The 22,338-nt window shown below is 18.3% G+C and overlaps 1 protein-coding gene across 1 annotated transcript; it reads right to left on the reverse strand.

Moving 5' to 3' along the window:
* Positions 1-5,954: 5,954 nt before the first annotated feature.
* Positions 5,955-16,123, reverse strand: MKS88_004753 (uncharacterized protein; the record flags this gene model as incomplete). The annotated part of the gene is made up of 2 exons (XM_067217956.1): positions 5,955-6,116; positions 15,971-16,123. 2 exons carry the CDS (start codon positions 16,121-16,123, stop codon positions 5,955-5,957), a joined length of 315 nt encoding a protein of 104 aa, XP_067071136.1.
* Positions 16,124-22,338: the final 6,215 nt, after the last annotated feature.

Below are 22,338 nucleotides of genomic sequence, written 5' to 3' on the forward strand. Positions count from 1 at the left end.
ACATTTGTTCCTTTTTTAAGATTCAGTATTAATTTTTATAAATACAAATATAAATAAATAAATATATATATATATATACATATACACCGATAAGGGAATATTTACAGTTATGAAGAAAAATGGATTTTTGTAATAATAGTTTATTTATGAATACAAAATTTATACTTAAAATTGTTGTTGAAATATTAAAAGTTAAAATAAGAATTAAATATGAAAGCTGAAGATTTAAATATATATCCTGAAAATAAACCAGGAAAAAAAAAAAAGTAAAACAAAAATTTATATATAAAAACTAATAATATTAAAAAAAATAAAACAAAATAATTATTATATTCAAAATACAATTTTTTCTAATTTTACTACCTTTTTTTTTTTTTTTTTCAAATATTAATAATGTGTGAAAAATTAAATCCTTATAGGGATTAATTCTAAGCATTTTTCTTAAAATATTTTTAAATTTAACATAATTATTGTTTTATTTGATTATATAGTACTTTCTTTTTTATTTTTAATTATATATTTATTAAATTTTTTTCGTACAAATTATATTTTTTTTAAAAATAAAAATAAAAGTATAAATTTTTCATATAAAAATAATGTAAAAAATTTTTATTTAACCTGAATGAACATAAATTTAGTACGAACACATCAGAATAATTTTTATTTTACTGTTCTTATTACAACGTACTATATGACTGTATAAAGTTCTCTTCAAAGAAGAAATTTTCATGTTTACTTAAATTTTATTAGAAAACATAATTAAAAATTATTCAATTTTATTTGTTTAAAAATAATCGTAAGAGCATTTTTTTTTTTTTTGGGGAGATAAATTGATTATATATAATAATTTTCTATAATGTTTTATAATATAATTGGGTGTACAAGACGAACTGGAAAAAATAAGGCAGAAGGATTTTTATAAAAAATTATAAAAGTGGGAAAAAATGAACACAAAATGTTGCAGGAAATATAATTTTTAAAAATACACATGAAAAGTTAAATTACGACATGTTAATGATAAACATATATATTATACTGATTATATACTTTTTGTTCTAATATAAATATTAAGCATTAAATCATTGTGCTCAGCAAAATTTATGGCTGTTTATTTTTGATTACCATTTTATAATTTAATGATAATATGTATGTTAAACTTTAGATATTATAAAATGTACTTTTAAGGAAAATTGAAATAGTGTATAGGATTAATTTTAAAATAAAAAAGGGGTTATTACGTGGAACTTTTTAATATATGATTAGTAGAAATAAGAGCAGCAAAATATCTTATTATTTTGCTTTATGGTGTGCTTTTTTACATATAATAAAGATAAATATTATTGAAAAAGAATATCAGCACAAAGAAAATGATAAAAAAAACATATGTACTCGTAATTTCCCCTTATGTTAAAAACCTTTTAGGAAAAAAGAAAAACAAAAAAAATTTATTGGTTTATTTTCTTTCACAAATATACAATTTTATATTAAAATATAATTTTTTACAGTTTTAAGGTGTATTTTTCTATGCATAAAATTTATTTATGCTTTTGTTAAAAAGTTATATACAAATAAAATAAAAATGGTACGACTATGTATGTCAAAATATTATATATAGTTTTACGTGAAATACTTTTTTTCCTTGATAAAATGTTACAATCAAGGTAGAATAAACTTTGAAAGTACAATATAATTTATTTAATTTAATTTATTGTATGATATCAAATTGTGAATTTAACTTTATTATTATTACTTAATATTATAGTATGTGTAATCTTATTTAATAATTAAAAGAATATTAAATAAATAGTGAATCATTAGTTAATGTGTTAAATAGAAACTTGATAAAGTATAAATAGAATTTGTATGGTATAGAAGTTATTTAAAAAGAGAATTAAATAACTTACAATATATTACACATATATGATACTTTCACATATATTATTCACGACAGCCTATTAATCTAATTTTTACATAGTTAAATACATATGAAAGGGATAAATTATATATTTTATTTAAATATTAAGCTTTAAGAGAAAAAAAAAAAAAAAAAAATTAGAGATTAAACGATATAAATCTTACGATATTTAAATGTTAAGAAAAAGTTTTAATTTTGTTATGATAATAACAAAATAATACAAATAAATATCAATTCAGGTAAAGTAGTAATACAAGGTAAAAAATATCATAAAGAATAAAGGTTTAATTAACATTTTAGGATAAATAAATTCCTATTCAATAGGTAATACAATTAAAAAAAAATGTGAAAACAGATTTTATCTTACAAAAGTGAATGAATATAATTGTAAAATATTTGACAGCATTCGACAAATATGGTAGATGTAAAATATATTAATATAAACATTCTCATATTATATAATTGCCTAAAGTATATTAATAAAATTTTTATTTTTTTCAAATTTTTTATATTTATTGTACATCATAAATACAGATTCCTTATTTTTTCACACACCCAAATTTGTCGAGCATCTTCCTTTAAATAGTTGAACCATCTTTATATTATTACAATCTAAAGAACTATAACAAAGTTTTCCTTTGGGATTCATTTTTATAATCCAAGTATGGCAGCATATATTTATATTTGATATAAAATCACCAGTTGCTATTTTCCATATAAGCCTTATATATATACCTCTTATAATTAGAATATTTCTTCAAGATGCATATTATGCGTGCGAAAAAAAATTGAAAATTTTTATTATTCATTAAATATCCATATAATAATAAGAAACTATAATATTATGAATTTTTTTTAATAAGTATATATTGTAAAAATGTTAAAGTATATACATTCATCATAAATTTAAAAGAACAAATAGGTAATAGCTAAAAGAAAAAATGTGTACTGGAACCAATAATTTAAGAAGTTGCACATATTATTTGTTGCTAATATATAAAGAAGTTAAAATAATAATAATAATAATACACCAATTTTAATAACAGTAGAATGGTCAACAATATTTAAGATGTAATTATAATTAGAAAAAATGATATTAATAATACCTTAGCTATAAATGAATGAAAAACATTATAGCGAAAAGATACAGAACAAATTAATTTAAGTGAAATATTGCATAAAAAAGTAATTAAGAAAAAATTTCTAAAAAAAAAAATAAAACGTATTAAAATATTTTAATAAAAATTGTAGAACTTGTATTGTAGTATATTTTAGAATAATTCAAATTATTATTTATTAAAAAAAAACATTTGTTAATATATTTTTGTTTCAAGAGGTACTTCTTCAAAAATGTTCATTATAAATGCATTTTTATCAAAAAGATTGTTATTACAAAAGTTCAATAACAATAATTGATAAGTTCTATATCATGAGAGTTCCCAATAAAACAAGAAAGACACAATGAGTTATATGATACACTGATCATATTAAAAATTAAAGTCCTACTAATAATAAATTTTAATGTATAAAATCTATAAGATACTACACATTTGTTCGTATTTTGAATGATAAAAGTAGATAAAATAAAATACCTCTTTTATTATAAAGCAAAAATGAAAATTGCATATAATTGCCTTGTATTTTGTAATTTTTCAGTTGTTTCGCCTTAATGTAAATGGGTCAAATGAAAATTTTTTCAAATATATTAAGTAATGTTTTTCATAGTAATTTATATATGATATTATAATTTCGTAATATTGCATCTGTATCATGGAGAATAACGAAATAATCAAAGTAATATCCAAAGAATTGTTAAGATAACATTTCACACGTGCAAGAACGGTCTTTCATATAAAGAATAACTAACAATTAGCTGTTTTTTTAAATTTAAATTAGTTTTTATTCTAATTTATTAACAAATAATGTTTTGTTGAATAATTAATTATACCTATTTTACATTTTTTCGAAATGACTCATTACATTTTAAAAATTACCCTTTATATGAAATATAATATTCGAATAACATTAACTTTATATTTCATTGTTTTTTTTTTTCTAAAGAACATTAGAAAATTTTCGAAGATATTGATATAGATATGTATGGCAAGAAAACTAACACATTGTTTTACTATATATATACATGTTCTCAATGAAGTTTCTTTACTCAGTAAATATTATATAGAACTTAATATTCTCAAAAATATGTCCATTTTTACCATATAATTTTTTTTTTTGTGGATATGTAAATGCATGTACCAAAAAAGTAACATAGGTAAATAATATAAAAATTAATACTTTTACTTTTTTTTCAAAATACTCTCCCTTTCCATTCAGAAGGTTTATATATTAGAATTAAATTTAAATAATATAGTGAGAGTTTATTTCTTATAAGCTCTAAATTTTTCTAAAGCCCACAAAATATTGTAATTAATTGATTATAAGCTATAAATATAATTTATATTTTTAATAATTGAGAAAATATATTAATTTTTTTTTCCTTTTTTTTTATGAACATATTACTTGTCCCTTGTTTCTAATTGCATAGACCTAAAAATAAAAAAGAAATTGAAAAAAATTGCTAATAAATAAAAAAAGGAAGGAATATTTAAGACTACATTTTTATAAGTAGTTACGGAGATAAATTTGAAAAATATATAAAAGGAATTGGTGTATTAACATCTGATAAATTCATAATTTGATGAGTTAAACACCTCTTGAAATAGAATGAATGTTATAAATACAAAATGTTAAATGAGCAGAAATATAGACTTAAAACTATAGAAAATGAAGATTATACTGAAATACTAATAAAAACTCTATGTATATATTAATGTTATGCAACTCTTATAAAGAAAGGGGAAAAAGTATTGTAGTTTTGATAAAAATATTCTTATATGTCAGAATTAAAAGAAACATTATATAAAGAAAGAATAACTGAATAAAAGCGAATTAAAACTTTATTTTACATACTTTTAATAATAAACAACAGTAAATGACAAATATGACATGGATCATAAATTATTTATTGCTTCATTGAAATGCATAAAAAGGTGGAAAAAATTTATGTCGATAAAATTTTGTAATAAATAATTATATAATAATTTAAGGAAATATTAACATATATTATTAATTAATTAATAGCTAAAATATATTCTTAAAATGGAAAATAACAATACATTTTTTTTAAAAAGACACAAAAACTATATTAACGCAAATATAAAATTTTTCCTATCATTTATTGATTAAAAGAAAAAAACTATTACTTTTCATAAAAATATATGTAAAAAATCAAGAAAAGAATATTTTTTTAAAAAACATTTTTCATGGCTATCAAAAGTGTAATTATTTAATTTAAATAAAAACTGAAGTACGAATGACTTATATATGTTAGGGGAATATAGAATTATATATATACTCTTAGAAAAAACTTTTTTTTGACAATAAAAAAAATAATCAGAATAAATAAATTTTTTGTATATATTTATGTTCTTAAACAATATATTATTATTTATGTACAATCATATTATTTTGCCGAATATGAAGATATATAAAAAATATTTTCTTAGGATTCTAGATTTTTGTGAATTTACTATTTCTCATTAAAATTTTTACAAATTTTCATAATTTTATTGTATTTCTTATGTTAACTCCGATAATTTATTCCCATAAAAAAGTTAAGAACAGAATTATATTAAATAAAAAAATATAAAAACAAACTCAAAGTTCAGGAACTATTGATTATTCCAACAATAAGACATGGTAATAAACGCATAACCATAATCGGCTCATATAAAAAAGGAAAAAAATATTCTATATTTTTTTATATTATAAGAAAATGTCCTATATATGCATGCAAGTTGATTTTTTATGAAAATATGATTACAGTTATATTTAAATTTCAAAAAATTTAGCAATTCTACATTAAACTTGGAATTTTTTTTTTTTAAATTTATTATGCTTAATATCGTGTTATTCTTTAATTTAATATCATCTGTCAAACTGTTTTTAGAATTTTTATTTTATATATTATATCCTTCTTCTAAATGATTATATTTTCTGTCATATCATTTGTATCTATACGTCTAAAATTATATATTAATGCATCAAATATTTTGTATAAGCTGTTATCATTATTTAGTCCAATACATATTTTTTCAAAATTATTATCAAGCATCAATATATTAAATGATTTTTGAAGTTTCTAGCCATTAACCAATTTATTTGTTTGTTTTCGAGAATTATCGTAATTCATTAATGTGTTTAATTGTTTAGAAAAATAAATTATTAACTTCCTCTAGTATTTCTATTACTTTTTAGTTAAAAGATTTATTTTTTTGTTCTTCAATTATTTCCCTTTCTTCAAATGATAATCATGGAGCTCTTATATCTATTGATTTGTTTCTGTCTAAATTAACATTCTTTTATTTACCGAAGGTAATGGTATAAAAATTAAGATAAATAGTCAATATTTAAAAAAATGCATTTCCAAAATTAATCAAATATTCGTTTTAAAATAGAAATATAAAATAGCTAAAAAGTACAAAATATTCTTAAAATTGATTATTTTTCTACTTCTTAAATATGTTATCCCTTGTATATTAAAAGAGTAAGGTTATAACACTTTTAACGACTAAATACAACGTATTTGGTTTTTTCTTCATAATAAATAATACTTTAAAGTTTCTAAACTATTTAAGTAATAGTAGAAATTTTTAACTATATTATAATATTTGGTATAATATTCAATAGAATAATTTGTTTTGGACAGATTTTTACCATTTACCACTTTTTCTAATTTTTCATAGTTCAAAATATTTAACCTTTTTTTAAATATATATTGAATTAAGGTAGATAAAAAAATGCCACAAATAAAAATATTTTTTAATAAACATTTTACGTAAAAAAATTTTATTAAATTAATATAAAATGAATAAAGAGAATCAATTTGCATGAAAAAAAGGAATATTCTTTTATATATATATATCAAGAGCGCTGAATAAATTTCTATTAATTAGGTGGATTAAACGAATAAAATAATATTATATTTCATTACATATTAATTTATACTATAACACATTTTAAATCCATCAAATTAACTAAAATAATCAAACTTCTTAAAAAACATATAGATCTTATTGGTATATATATGTGATTCTTTTAAATTCATTTTAGTCATTAAGTGTAAAAATAAAAAATGTATAGATAGGAGTTACAAATATACATATTATAAATACATATAGACAATGTAATATATACAAAGTAACATTTCTTTTATAATCTAAAAAAATACTGTTTAAGGATGCAAACAATATTTGAAGGACGATAATTTTATTTTCATTCTTATTTCTTATAAAGTATTGATTTTATATTTTTACGAAACATGTATTAAGATTAATTCTGATTTATGAATTATATTTAATTTATAAAGGAAGCACTGAAAAATAATTTAAATTTATTCCTAATGCATTTACAGTACTTCGAAGCAATAGTATATATTTCAAACTTAAAATATCTTATTATATATTAATTTATTAATATTACCGTTTCTATAAACCTTAAACAATTAACTTTAACCTTATATTTCGTTCATTATTTTTCTCTTACAGGTTTGTTATTTATTTTTATTAAATACCATTATAAATGTTATAATATATTGTTTTAATATTTTTGTTTTAAAAAACTATTTTAGAACAAAATATATGTAGTTTATTCAAGTTCTTATAATAATGGAAATATAATTCAAATATATAAGGTTATAATATATATATATATTAATAATATTATTATTTAGAAATATGTAAATATTCGGGAAATAAGATATAAATGTAACCAGAAAATTTATGTCTGTGTAGAAAACTACTTTATCTATTTAAGATAAATTTGATTTATACATTTGATATATTTTTACAAAAGTTTTAAACTGTAAATTAACAGTTAAAATTTATAAATAATATTTATATATAGTCATATAAATATTATTTATAAATTTTAACACATTCCTGACTTCTACATTATAAAATATTATGTGGATCTCATATGACATAATAATATTCCTTTATTTATAAATATCAAGGATATAAACTAATTCATATTTTAAATTAAGCAAAAAAAATGTAAATGGTTTAATCCATATTTCTAATAATGATCTATTTAAAACATAAAAATAATAATATATTCAACACATATTAAAAAAAATAACAAGTATAAATCATAAAAATTCGTTTTCCATATCCCTTTAAAATATGAAATAATTTATATGCATATATCTTTTACAAGTATTATGTTAAAAAGTGAATTTATTTGCAAAAAATTTCATTTAATGTATTTGTTGTATAACCTAACAACGTACTTCATGTTACATAAATATGGAAAAAATATATCCCTTGTAGTTAATTTTTAAGATGCTTTTGCTTGTATATATATTTATATATATATATAGGTAAATTCTTAATAATTATCATGGTAATAAATACAAAATAATCATTTTTCTTTATTTAAAAAACGGGATATAAATTTAACTATGATATTATACATATAACAATGTTCCTAATAATTGGGGATTCAAGTAAATTATAAAATGAGCTATCAATAACAAAGCCAGAAATACCTAAAATGTACGTCACAAAAAATAGAATATAAATAACGCTAACAAAAATATTATAATTTTTTTTCACTGATTTTCATGTGATAATATAAATTTTTTTTTAAAATTAAAAAATAAAATATTTAAAGTAATATTAGAAATAAGGTCTTCATTTTATCCGTAATAAAGATATTAATCCCTTAAAAAGAATTATCAAAATGATTTGTGCGTTTCCTGTATTTTTACTATAAAAATTAAAAAGAGCTAAAATAAGTAAAATATGAATAGTATGTCTTAAACGTTATAACAAGTATGGTGAAGAATGAAAATAAAAAATGAAATAAAAAATTTAAATGTAATTACTTTTTTTTTCCTAATTTTTAAACATTTAAATCATCATCTAATATATTATACAAAAATAGGAAGTTTAGTTTTACTAATAGACTTACATTTGTTTCATTAACGCTTAGGAGAAATTAGAACATTGTGTAAATGTATAATTATATATATATATATATATATATATACATATTTCTATCTATAAAATGTTCTCAAAAGCGCATTCATTCTTTTAAGATCCCATTACAAGTTGAGAACAGGAGGGAATAAAGTAATATAAACAAAAAAGTAATATTCATTTAAAATGAATTATTTTAGTAATATGTATAAAGGTAATTTATATTTAAAATGCTTTTTTTTTATCTTTTTAAATCATGGGATAACGTTCCAGAAAATGATAAAATATAATAATACCTAATAATCCAGAAGAAGCAAAAAAGCGCTATTATATAATAAAACTAAAAAAATAAAAAATAAATTCAAATAAAAGTCAATTTCTTATGTTACATAATTCCGTAAAAAATAATCAATAACAAATAATTACAACATAAATAAATTTTTGTACAACTATTAGAGGTGATGACAAAATTATATGGAATATCATTCAATTAATAAGAAAAACATAAAACACTGATATCTACAAAATGAGATTTATAAAAAAAATATTTTTAATAAATATAATATGTATAAATAAATATCTTATGTAGCGAAAAAACTGATACATACATTTACTAAGTTAATACAACGATGAAATTCATTAATAAAGGAATAAAAAGGAAATACGAAGTTAAAGGTCAAATAAATTATATAATAATATAAGTTATTGATAATAAATAACAAATAATAATATGCTAATTGAAAATTAGAGATATGTATATACACTGATCCAGGATGAACATACATAATATAGTATAGATACATATAATGAGTCTATCAATGCTATAAGCATATTTAATAATATGATAAAAGAGAAAAATGAATAAATGGATATATATATATAGACAACTACATTGACTTGAAAAACTATAATATGCATTATATAACAGTTGAATCTTAAAAAAAATTAAATTTTATAAAAAAGTTTCAAAATTTTTCTATCATAAAAAAATTGATAAATACTGTGTACATGGAAACAGAAGAAAAATTGTAAAATAAACCATCTTAAAATTCAAAGATTATTTCTAAAATAATAGTATATCATATAAAATAAAATACTTATATTATAAAAGTTTATGTAATAATGTGAATAATATGATGTATTATCGCGCAACAAGAACATAAGAATTTCGTCATAAGGAAGAATTGGTAAAACGTTATTTATGGTATAGCAAAATAATATAAGAGAATAAAAGGAATTTTCATGTATATTACTTATTATTCTATATCTATGTATTAACGTAAAAATAAATACAATTTGAGAAAAGATAATTTACAAAATAACATTTTTTTCAAGTATTTTTTGTGGTATGTAGCTACAAAAAAAGTTTACAACCAAAAGAAAAATTAATATGATTATGATCAGATAATAAACCATATATAAAAAGTACTCCTATTTGTATGGTATTGTTTAATCTAGCATTTATTCCTAAAATTATTTGTTTCAATAAACTGTACTATTAAATAAAAATGAATAAATTATAACATTCCTATTTACATAATATTTACTTATATATAATTTAATCAAACGCAATAATAAGAAATTTAAAAATAGTCTAAAAATAAACTAAAAAAATTTCAAACTTCTACAATAAAAAGGACAGATTAATTTAAATATATGATGCCAAAAACGTAAAGCAAAAATTATTTTTATGAGAAAATATCAAACCACATATCAAACCTTAAAATTATATACAAATATAATTGTGTCTTTAATAGTATTATAAGTATATTATAATAAATTTATAATTATAATTCCATAAATTAATACAAATTTATAATGATCATATTTTAATAAAATCACTATTTTATTTTTTATATAAATATTCTTTAACATACCCATTTAAACATTTAAAAAGCATTATAAAGTATATATATAATATTGTAAGCAAAAAAAACTATTTTTTCTTATAATAAATATAAAATTTTAAAAACAGATCAATATTAATTAAATTAATTATATATATAAGTTACCTTTTATAAACAAACCAAAATGAATAGGCGCACTCTAAATTTTTAATACATGAAATCTTATTTTAATATTGAATTAAGCTATTTGGAACAGTGATCTTCATATTTGCAATGAAACATTATTTTAAATAATATTATTGTGTAACATAAATATTTGAGTATGGATCCGAAAAGGTTGAATTGTTCAAAATTAGTTAGTTTTCTAAAAATAAATTTGTAAAATGGTTTTTTCGAATAATAATTCAAATTTAAAATGTTAATTAAAACTTCTACTAATTAATGTGAAGGTAAGAATATAAGCTTTTTAACATTAGTGTATAACCATCGTTATTAAATTTTTTATATTTATAATTTTATTTTATAATTTAAATTAAAATGTTTAAACTTTTTATAAATAAACCGGAGGTAAAAATGTACACTTTCTAATCTGAATGTATAACCATAGCTATTAAATTTGTTATGTATGTAATTTTATAATTTAAATAGTGAATGTTCAATCGAACGAATGTTTTAAGAAAAATTAATATATATCTACTGATATATTGTTATATATATATATTTTTACATAGAGAAAAACTTAAATTTAGTTTAAGAAAATATTAATTTTTTTTTTATAATAATTCTATTAAATACATACATATTATTAAAATATTATAATCATAGTTTTATTTTTATTTTATTGTTTTTTTTTTGTTTGATCTAATAATTCGTTATATATGAAAAAATGAATTTTTTATATAAATAGCTATTATCTATTTTTTTATTGTTATAATGCATATTGTAAAAATTTTTAATAATGCTGAATTATATATTAATGCATTATGGCTAGAAACATTAATTACTTTAAATATTACAAATATATCAATTTATGTTTTCGTGTAATGTAATGGATTAATTTCTTTTTTTAATAAATATTATTTTAAAATTATTCTAGGTAATAATAATTATTATAAATAATTATTTAATACTAAGATGTTTTACTATAATGCATTATAATAATATTATAAAAAAGTTATTATAGAAAAAAAGTATTTGCCTATTAAAATAAACAATAACATAATAATAAATTATACATTTAATAAGATAAAAAGTGACAAATATTTTTCGTAGAGAAGGAGATTTAATAATAAAAGCGCAAAATTCTTAAAAAAATTTCAAATATATGGGTACAGTAGTTATAAAATAGTACTAATTTATTGTATTTTCGTAATTTTTAAAGTTTCTGCAAATAATTATCACACACTTTAATTCTAAAATCTTATATTCGGATATAAATAATGGAAATTTCTTCAAAACAAGCATTTACAATGTTAAATTATAAACATTTAACATTATAAGTTACATTAAAATATTAGTAAGTGTACTTCATTTAACTAATGTCGAACTTGCATTCGTTGTATATAATGTATTTGAGAAAAAATCTATTCATAAAAAATTTATTTCGCATATATTAAACACTAAAAATTATATATATATTACCTTTTTTCTAAAGTATTAGTAAAAAAAAAAAAAAAAGCGATTGAATACTTTTATATTTATAATATAATAGAAATATAACTCCATATAATATTTAAATAAACCTACGATAAAATGAAATATTTATTGCAATATATTTATTTATTCTTTTAAAGGATAATAAAATAACTGTGGAATGTGGCATTTATAATATATTGTTACAAATATAAATACTCTTTTTATATTTGTTTTATATAATTCTATTTCTTAGTAATTATAAATAAAAATATATAAATTATATTAAAATAAAATAAAGAATAATTATAATAATAGTACAAGATAGAAGTTTGAGATAAAATGTAAACTCTTTTAATTTATACAATGCTATTCATTATAACTCCATTATCATATTTTAATACTTCATCTTAAATTTTGACATTCTTATTGAGTAAGTTATAAAGGTAAAAGTTTGTAACATTTAGATATGAATAGAAAATATTTATAGGTATATATAAAAAATATAATAATAATTTTTTATAAAAAATTTTGTTTTAAATATATTAAATTATTAAATATTAGAAAAAAAAAAAAATAATAAAATAAAATATGTGAATATTTTTTTTCTTTGCCATTTACATATTATTACATATATGTATATCATATTATCATTAATTTAAATAGAATAAAAATATATTTAACTTAAACTTTAGTAAGAACTAAGTACATGGTGGTAATTGTATTTGCTTTGTAGATGAATGGTTGATTTACCAAATTAGTTTTGTACAAAAAAAAAAATTCCTTTTATTGGAAAATATATATATAAATCATTTAAATAAATATTTTTTTATTATATTCTTCGTAAAATTTGAGATGAATATTATTGTGCTTTTTAAAAATTAGGTGGTAATAGTACAAATATGTAAACGAATTTATTTTTTAAGGAACCATAATTTAGCATCTTTTGTAATAAATATATTATTCATATAAAATTGATATATATTATTATTTTAAAAAAAAAAATTAAGAAATATCATTACAAGTAATATATATAAAATCCCAATTTGATATGACATAAATATTTTTATTACATTATATTATTATTATAAAATAAAAATAATGTTAAAATTTTATATGTAGTCTATTTTTATTTCTAATAATCAATTTTATAGAACATTATAAGTATATATTAAATAATACTAATACAAAAAAGATATTTTTTTTGTTAACTATTATAATATTAAATAAAATTAAACTTGATATTATCTACAAGTAAAATGGACAAAAAAAAAAAAAAAATAATAAACTTTTAGTCTTTTAAGATTTAGTATTTTTCATAAATTATATGCTACTACTGTTAATATAAAATTTCCCAAAAAATAAGCTTTATATAACGTAATAGTATTGTATACAATGTATTTTATTTATATTTTTAAATTATTTCATCTTTCATTTATTAAAATTTTTATTATTCTCGTAGTTTCTATTTATTTATATGTAACCATAATTTATGTATATAACTACAATGCCTGAGGGCACTAAATAATACAATGCAACTAGCAGATTGCAGACATAAAAATAAAATGAAATTTATAAAAAATTTAAGTGCAAATTAAACTTAATTTTGATAAATCATATTTAAGTATATAGCTGATAGCGTAAATTAATACCATCTATTATTTTACTTTATTTCTGCCTTAATAACCACGTTCATTGTTCAAAATATGTTTTAAAAAGTTATTGAAGTAGCTATATTTTTAATTTGGAACGAATGTACTTAAATTTCACAATAAATTTACATAATTACTATAATTTATTTAATGTAGTACTAAAAATTTGCATTTGGAGAAAAAAATTTGAAATTATAGCTAACCATGTTAATACAATTTAAAATATATTATATATCTAAATCATATTAAATAAATAAAATATATACGTTTAAATGATTGAAAATTAATTCTGAATGAGTTAATGCATCAAACTTTTTAAACAATATTAGTAATAAAAATAAACATAATTAAATAAAAAACATAACAACTTATTTCTATTAATTTTATTATAACATTTTTAATAATATATACTTTTAGCAAATTTACCTTTTAGTAATACAGCTGTAACTTTTTATAAATTTGAAAGAGTCAAAAAATTGATTAGCCATTTTAATAAACTTTAAAACATCCACATCAAGCAAAACATATTTTCATATATTACATAATATAATTTAATAATGTTTTCATTTATATTTATGTATGTATTAGAGTAAAATCTTGAATATATTAAAAAGTGCTAATTATATTCTATTATTCAATATATTAAATATTATAAGATTATTAGGGAAACAGATAAAAGGGAGACATATTTAAAAAATAGCGTAAATATTAAAAGAAATAACACTAAAATATGAAAAATAAAATAATAATAAAAATATATATATAAATTATAATTATTTTTTTTTATAAATATATATATATATTATAGTATTTGTATATATTTAATAGTTGTCTTCATAAGGATTTCATTCGAAACGTAAAATTGAGAAAAAAAAATTATCTTTATCTGCTTAATACATAATGAAAAGGGAAATCAATACCACACATGTATTAATAAAAACATATATTTTTTTTTTGATTAAATAATTTTTAGTGAAATATATTTTTTAAAATCAATATTATTAAATTTGTTAAAATAAAATAATAATGTAATTAAGTTGAACCATATATATTATGTTCACTATTGCTTAATTTATTTCATTGGACAAGCATATATAAAAACGAATATAAAAAAATTATTTATAATTTTTGTTTTTCTCTCTCGTAATATACTTTTATATAATTAAAAATTTATAGCTTACTTTATATTTCTCATAATAATTGTTATAGATATATTTTTTTATTCAATTAATTTGAAAAGATAATGAAAAGTATTCTATACAAAATATCTTGTGTTTACTGAAGTTAAGGCTATCTCGTACAAAGTATATTTTAAGTAATTTGTATATAATTCTGTGTTTACACATATTTTCTTGTTATATCTTATTTTTTTATGGTAGAAACAAAGATTAAAAAGAAGAACAATACGAAGTATATAAAAAAGGAAACATTAAGAAAAACATATTCTTTGTGATAGTGCAAACATGATTAATCCAAATTGTCAAAAGTATACTAAGAATAACATAACTTATAAATAAGTTTTTTTCTCTTCATATTAGAACAACAGAATAAAAAAAGATCTCCAAAATGAAAACATAATTTAAGTAGCTATATGCTCTATTTATTTATTTTTTTTTTTTTTTAATTCTTTTTGCTTAATTACCTCCCAACATTATATATAACGAAAGCGTAAATTTATGTTTTCAATGAACATTTTTCGTAAACCTAACAAATATTTCTGTCACATAATTTTTTTCATTAAAATATGTATCATTTCTCCTAATTTAAATATTATAATTTAGACCTTCATTATAATTATTTAATATAATATTTTAAAAGAAATGCCTGATCAGACAAAAGGCATGAAATTTTATGCAGAATATCATAAAGGATAATTTACAATACTATTTCTAATACAGAAAACTTATTCAGTATATTACGATTTATTGATATATCAATTAAATATTTGTACTGTTTGAAGCTTTTAATTTTAGTTTTTTTATTGTAAGTTTCTATTTCATGAAACAGATATTCAAATAAGTACAAAATTTTCAACATTCTTGCAATATTTTCATTTAATGAAACAAATATTTGTTAAGCGCTTCCCTCTAATTTTTCTAGTCACATTAGAATTAACGAGTTATTATAAATCAATATAAGGCACTAGTCTAGAAAATTTGGATTCATCTTGAACATATTTTAATTTATAATAAAAAACTTATGTATATAGTGCGGCATTATTTATATATATCAAAATAATAGAAAAAAGAAATCAACGTTTATGTGATTATATTCTAGAATGTAGATCATTCAATAATAAAATTTGAAAACACTAAAATTAATGGGGGAAATAAAAAACATTTCAATAAATATGAAAGTACTTCTATCATTTTATTTGGTATTTTATTAGTTTACATATAATATATATATATAAGAATTATTTGAATAAACTTAATTTTTTCCTGTGCATCATAAGTATAAAAGTTAAATTATTACATAAACTATTAATGTTTTGCTTATTTGTCGTATTTTAAAATGATATGAAAATAAAAATGAACAAGCATTAAACATATATATGTACTATACAATTTACCTTTAAATGGGCATTTAATAATACGCAAAAATAACTTATTTTTATACAAAAATTAAATAATACAGGCAATGAAATAATGAAATTCAAAATAATAATCATAAAAAATATACAGTTGTACTATATATACTTCATGTTTATATATGCAATTATTTTCATTATAAATTTTATTTTATGATTGTTATTATTTTTAATAAATACGTAAAGCATTATTGTTATAGACATATATTTTAAATTTTGTTTCTTTTCTGTAATGGATCATACATAAAAATTGCTGTTTAAAAATTTAATGCTTTCTCAATGATGAACCAGTTTGTACTTTTACCTTTATTAAATTAAAATTTCATAAATAAGAGGATAGAGGGTATGTATCTATAATTAAATATAATTCCATACAATATACTATTATGATAGTATTATGTAAATTAATATAAAATTGTAAAAAATAAAATATAAAATTACACTCACAAAATATTCAAAGAAAAATTAAAAAATCAAGTATAATATTAAAGACGATAGGTAGAAATGGTCAGTGTATGTTATAAAATACGTATATATAGATCCTCAAAAGAACAGATTAAATTTAAATTATTATTGCACAAAAGCTCCCTTGCTATATTGTTATGTGAAATATAAAAAAAAATCGCAATAATATGATGAAGTAGAATATAAATTCAGTTGAATGAATAAAAAAAACATACATGTACAAAATTAATAAAATAAAAAGTATAACGAAATACAACTGATGCGAAATATATATAGAGAATTTGTATAGTTAATGAACTCAATCTGATACAAATACATTGTTTATACAGATAAAAAAAAAATTGTAGATATAGTAAAGAAAAAAAAATTATAAATTGAATTATGGTTATATTTTTTTCTAGAGCACATTACATTCATATAAAAGTTAAAAACTCATATTAACTATTATAATAATAATGAAAAAGGATAAAATAATACACTTCAGATATATAATATAAAAAAAAGAAAAAAAGCATATAGTCATGTCAATTAAAAGGTATAAATGAATTAATATGTAATATGAAAACGTAAACAAGATATAATATTTTAACATATAACAAAATTTATGTTATAATTACGGTTGTATGAACAAAAAATTTTAGAGTTAGTTATTATAAAAAAAAAAAAATACTACAAAAACATTAAACAAATAAAACTTGATTAATTAAATTATATAAATCTATTCATATCATTGAAATTGTTCTAATTTTATGATAAGCAATCTAAGGACTACATGAAAAAAAATATTTATAAAATTTCTTTTATGTATAACCCGTAATGAAAAATAAGGTCTAATTAACATGCATATAATAATAAAACATTAATTTATTATAATACACTAAAATGTATAAATATACAATAAATTCAGATTTTAAAATAATAGTATTATTATTTAATAATAATGGGTATAATTTTATATTTATAAAAATATATATACTTGCTTTATTTAATATATTCTATATCTGTGCTATAACTGCATGAAACTAAAAGAATTATCCTTTATCATTTTTTTATTATGATTAATATATATTATTCATTAATTTTTACATTATGTGCAAAAGAAAAAACAGAAATATTAATTAAAATGTATAAATTGTGTAATATGATAAAAAACTTATTTTTTATAATTTTTTTCGTATATACGAAAAATAAAATATTATTTAAACATTTGCCCAAATTTAATAAATGTTATCTAGAGTTCATAATTTAGTTTCTCCATAAATTTGTCATTACATTTTTATATTTTAATAAAAATAATAAAATATTATAATCCCTTTTTACCCTTTTAATATAATGCATTTTAATAATCCTTATAAGATATTTTATTTAAAATATAATATCTCATATATTTATTTTATGTGTTTATATATAGTGTTTTTAATTATTGAAAATAAATCTTTTACATAATGCCAATTCTAATATGTAAGGGAAAAATAATTCGTCTTTTTTATATTATGATGGAGGGAAATAGTTGAAATAGTTTTTCCGTAATTTTATGTGGGTCATTTTTTTTTTTTATTAATGTTATTTTTATATATAGAACTTTTTTACAATAAATATTACCTTTATACAACAAAATATTCTACATTTATCAAGTGCTATATATACCAAATTTTATAATACTTTTTTCATTTTATTTAAATATAAAGAGTATTATATATATATATTTTTCAATATGGTAGTGCATTACATAATATTATAGCTAATAGATGAAAGATAGCTAAAATAAATTTAATCGATTAGCTTAAATATTAAAAAAATATATTTATTGAAGAGTAACGTTTCTTTTTTATATAAAATTTTCTTTAATGCATGCTAAAGATGGAAAAAATGATATTTAAATAAAGATATCAGAAAAGAAATATTATAAGGACAGGAATTTTAAATATAGTATCTTTAATTTTTAAACATTAGCTGTGTTATTTAAAAATAGCATAAATTAGTATATTAAAAAACATTATTTTGATATATAATAATATATTTTACCCCCATATATACATTTTTAATTTTTACTTTAACTTAACCTAATTAAAAATATTCATTTCATATAATATAAATGTTGCTATTATAAGTTAGTTATAATCTATAATTTTATTTTTTATATGAAGCTATTTATATATACCCATACTGTATATATTAATTTAATTATTATTTTTTCTTGTATATTTTAATCCTTAAAATTTTCACAACATGAAGTTTGTACTGTTTATTATTTTAAAAAATCATAGACGGTTTATTATAAGAATTTACTATATCTATTGAAGTTTAATAAGAATTTAAATCTATCAAAAGAACAATATATATAGATATTATTATGTTGTTTTCTTTCCTTTTCAGGTTTCTTATTTTAAATTTGTATTTTCACTTATTATATATGTAGAATAAAATAAAAATTTGTTAACTGTAAAAATTGTGGTCATTAGTGTAGTAACGTTGAAATATATAATAAAAAGTTTCAACTTTTTAAAGATTTATGTATAATGATATCATAAGAACTAATAAGTTTATATAATATTTTGAAAAATGAGTATAACTTTCCATATTGTTGTTCATATTTAAATCGCAATAAATATAAGCTGTTATGAAATATATTTAATACGAATTCAAAATTTACTCTTTACGTTCATGTTAAAAACTATTTTAATAATATATATTGTAACATTAATAGTAGAAATCAGATAAAGAATAAATCCTGACACATTCATTTTTATTATAATTTACATAAAGGTAAATATTAGTAAGATTGGAAAGATTTACGTGATTACATTAAAACCTATAATACAGTTAACAATAAAATCACTTCTATTAATTATAAATATAAAATGTATTATAAATTTTTTACTTATTTAAATTTACCACGTTAAACATATAAAAAGGAATGTTGTTATAAATATTTCTTTTAGAATTCATGTTAATATTATTGCGAACGTGATAATAAGTGTAATAACAAAATTTTCATATATAAATTAATATTTAAATTTTGCATATATAGCAAAAGTCCGTTCCATACAAATTTTGGTGAACTAATTGAAAATAAATTGTATTCTCAAATATATAATCCACAATTTAGCACTTCACTTGTATATTTAAAATGAAGAAAAAGAGACTGCCGCACTTCTTAAATATCATGTGTATTGGTATTTATTAATAACGATTAGTAAGTTGACTACAAAAACGGATTTCTATATAAAATCCTGAAAAGTAAAGAATTACCTTTTAATTTTTATGATTCGTTTTAAATTATTGTGTTAATATATATCTCATTTGACATAATATAAATTGTATTTTTCTTTTAGTATGAATTAAATAATAATGAAATATAAAAATAAAAATACTATTTGGTGAAGTCATAATTTAATTTAATATAAATTTTATAATTATAAACCAATTTTATATATTTTTTTTAATTATTATACGTTCATTTGTTTATTTCCATTGAATTTTATACATATAAAGAGGCGTTAATGGGACAAAAAAAAAATTAAGCAGATAACTTAAGAAGATCATAATTATGAATTACGTACTGATGGCTAGTAGTGTTCCCACATAAATTTGAGCAAAACTATAAGTGATCTCATTTATAGTCATGCATAAATATTCCTACTACAAGGCCACATGTAACATTTAACAGTTAAAGACAACATCATTCAAATTATTGAGCAATGAGTGAAATTTTGAATTTTATTAAAATACAATGGAACAAATAATAATACAAATGTAAAACAAATCTAGTTATAAATAATATAAATTCTTTTTATTTTTTCGAATGTTTTTATTTTAAGATTTTCCTTTTTTTATTTATATAACAATATTACTAGTGTTGTTTTTAATGTTTTTGTTTCTTATTTTCTCTTTCTTTTTTTTCATTTTTGTAATAAACACTACATCATAATATTGTGTAAAAGGATCAGTATTATTACTTTATAATCTTGCGCTGTATAAATAAATTTTAAAATTATTTATTTTATATTATAAAGAAAATCTCACATGTAAGTGGATTTTTCTTCTATTTACTCGTACAGTAGTATTATATTTAACTTAACCTTTAGTTTGAATAATTCTTTTATTATTATATTTGAAACTTTTATTCACATGTTTTTGTTTCTTTATTTTATATTCATCTTATTTATTAGTGAATTTCCCCTTATGTGTAACATTTATTCTACTGAGTATTCGATTTTGTAATTAAACTAATATAAACTGTAATTTTTGTATTAAGCGTCTCCTTGAGGATAATAACCTATATTATGAAATCCTCGTTCATAATTTCTATCTTCTTCTTTTCTATGTTTTGTAAGAATTCTTTTGTCTCTTCTTCACGTTAGTTAAGTTCATTTATTTTTTTCCTTTGTAAACTATTACGTAATCAAGATTTCATTGGAGTAAACTACATGATAAAAAAAAATATGTGTATAAATGTACACAAAAATATTATTGTGTTGTTCTGGTAAATTACTATGAAAACGAATTATGCAAACTATGGTGCATTATTTACGCTATTAAGTATAATTTTCATTAACCTTATATAAAATGAATGAAGTATAAGATGTTATTAGTGCAACAACTATTGTTACACTGGAAACAAATACATAATCATTTTTCATGGATAATAAAAGTAATGCTAAACTTTGACAGCCAGTTCCTTTATAATATTTTTATTCATATACTTCCTTAATATTTTTTAACTCCAAATAGAAAGCGTTCTCACTCTTTCTGACGTTTCATGTAATTTTCATAATAAAACTTATAATATTTTCTATAATTTTCACAATTAATGCCATTATATTCATCTTCATGACTATTATAATTGTTAAAACGCATATATTAATAGTATACATCTGTAAGCTTTTTCAAAGTATTAGAACTAATTTTTTATATACTTTTTTGCTTATATATATTACTTTTCTTTAGAAAAAAATATCTTTAACCGTTAAACCAATTCCCGCTCTTACTATAAGCTTCATCACTATTTATCCAATAGTTCAAGCATTTACATGGTTTTTGTCCATCAGATAGACACTTATTTATACAACTTAAGTATGAAGCAAACTTTTAACATGGAAGGACGAAAATATTATAACTATTTAAGATATTTGAACATGTACCATTACAAACAGATAAATTACTACTTCTATCATAATTTGGGTCACCTCTATCA

The sequence above is a fragment of the Plasmodium brasilianum genome, chromosome 13 (genome assembly GCF_023973825.1).
Source record: "Plasmodium brasilianum strain Bolivian I chromosome 13, whole genome shotgun sequence".
NCBI lineage: Eukaryota > Apicomplexa > Aconoidasida > Haemosporida > Plasmodiidae > Plasmodium > Plasmodium brasilianum.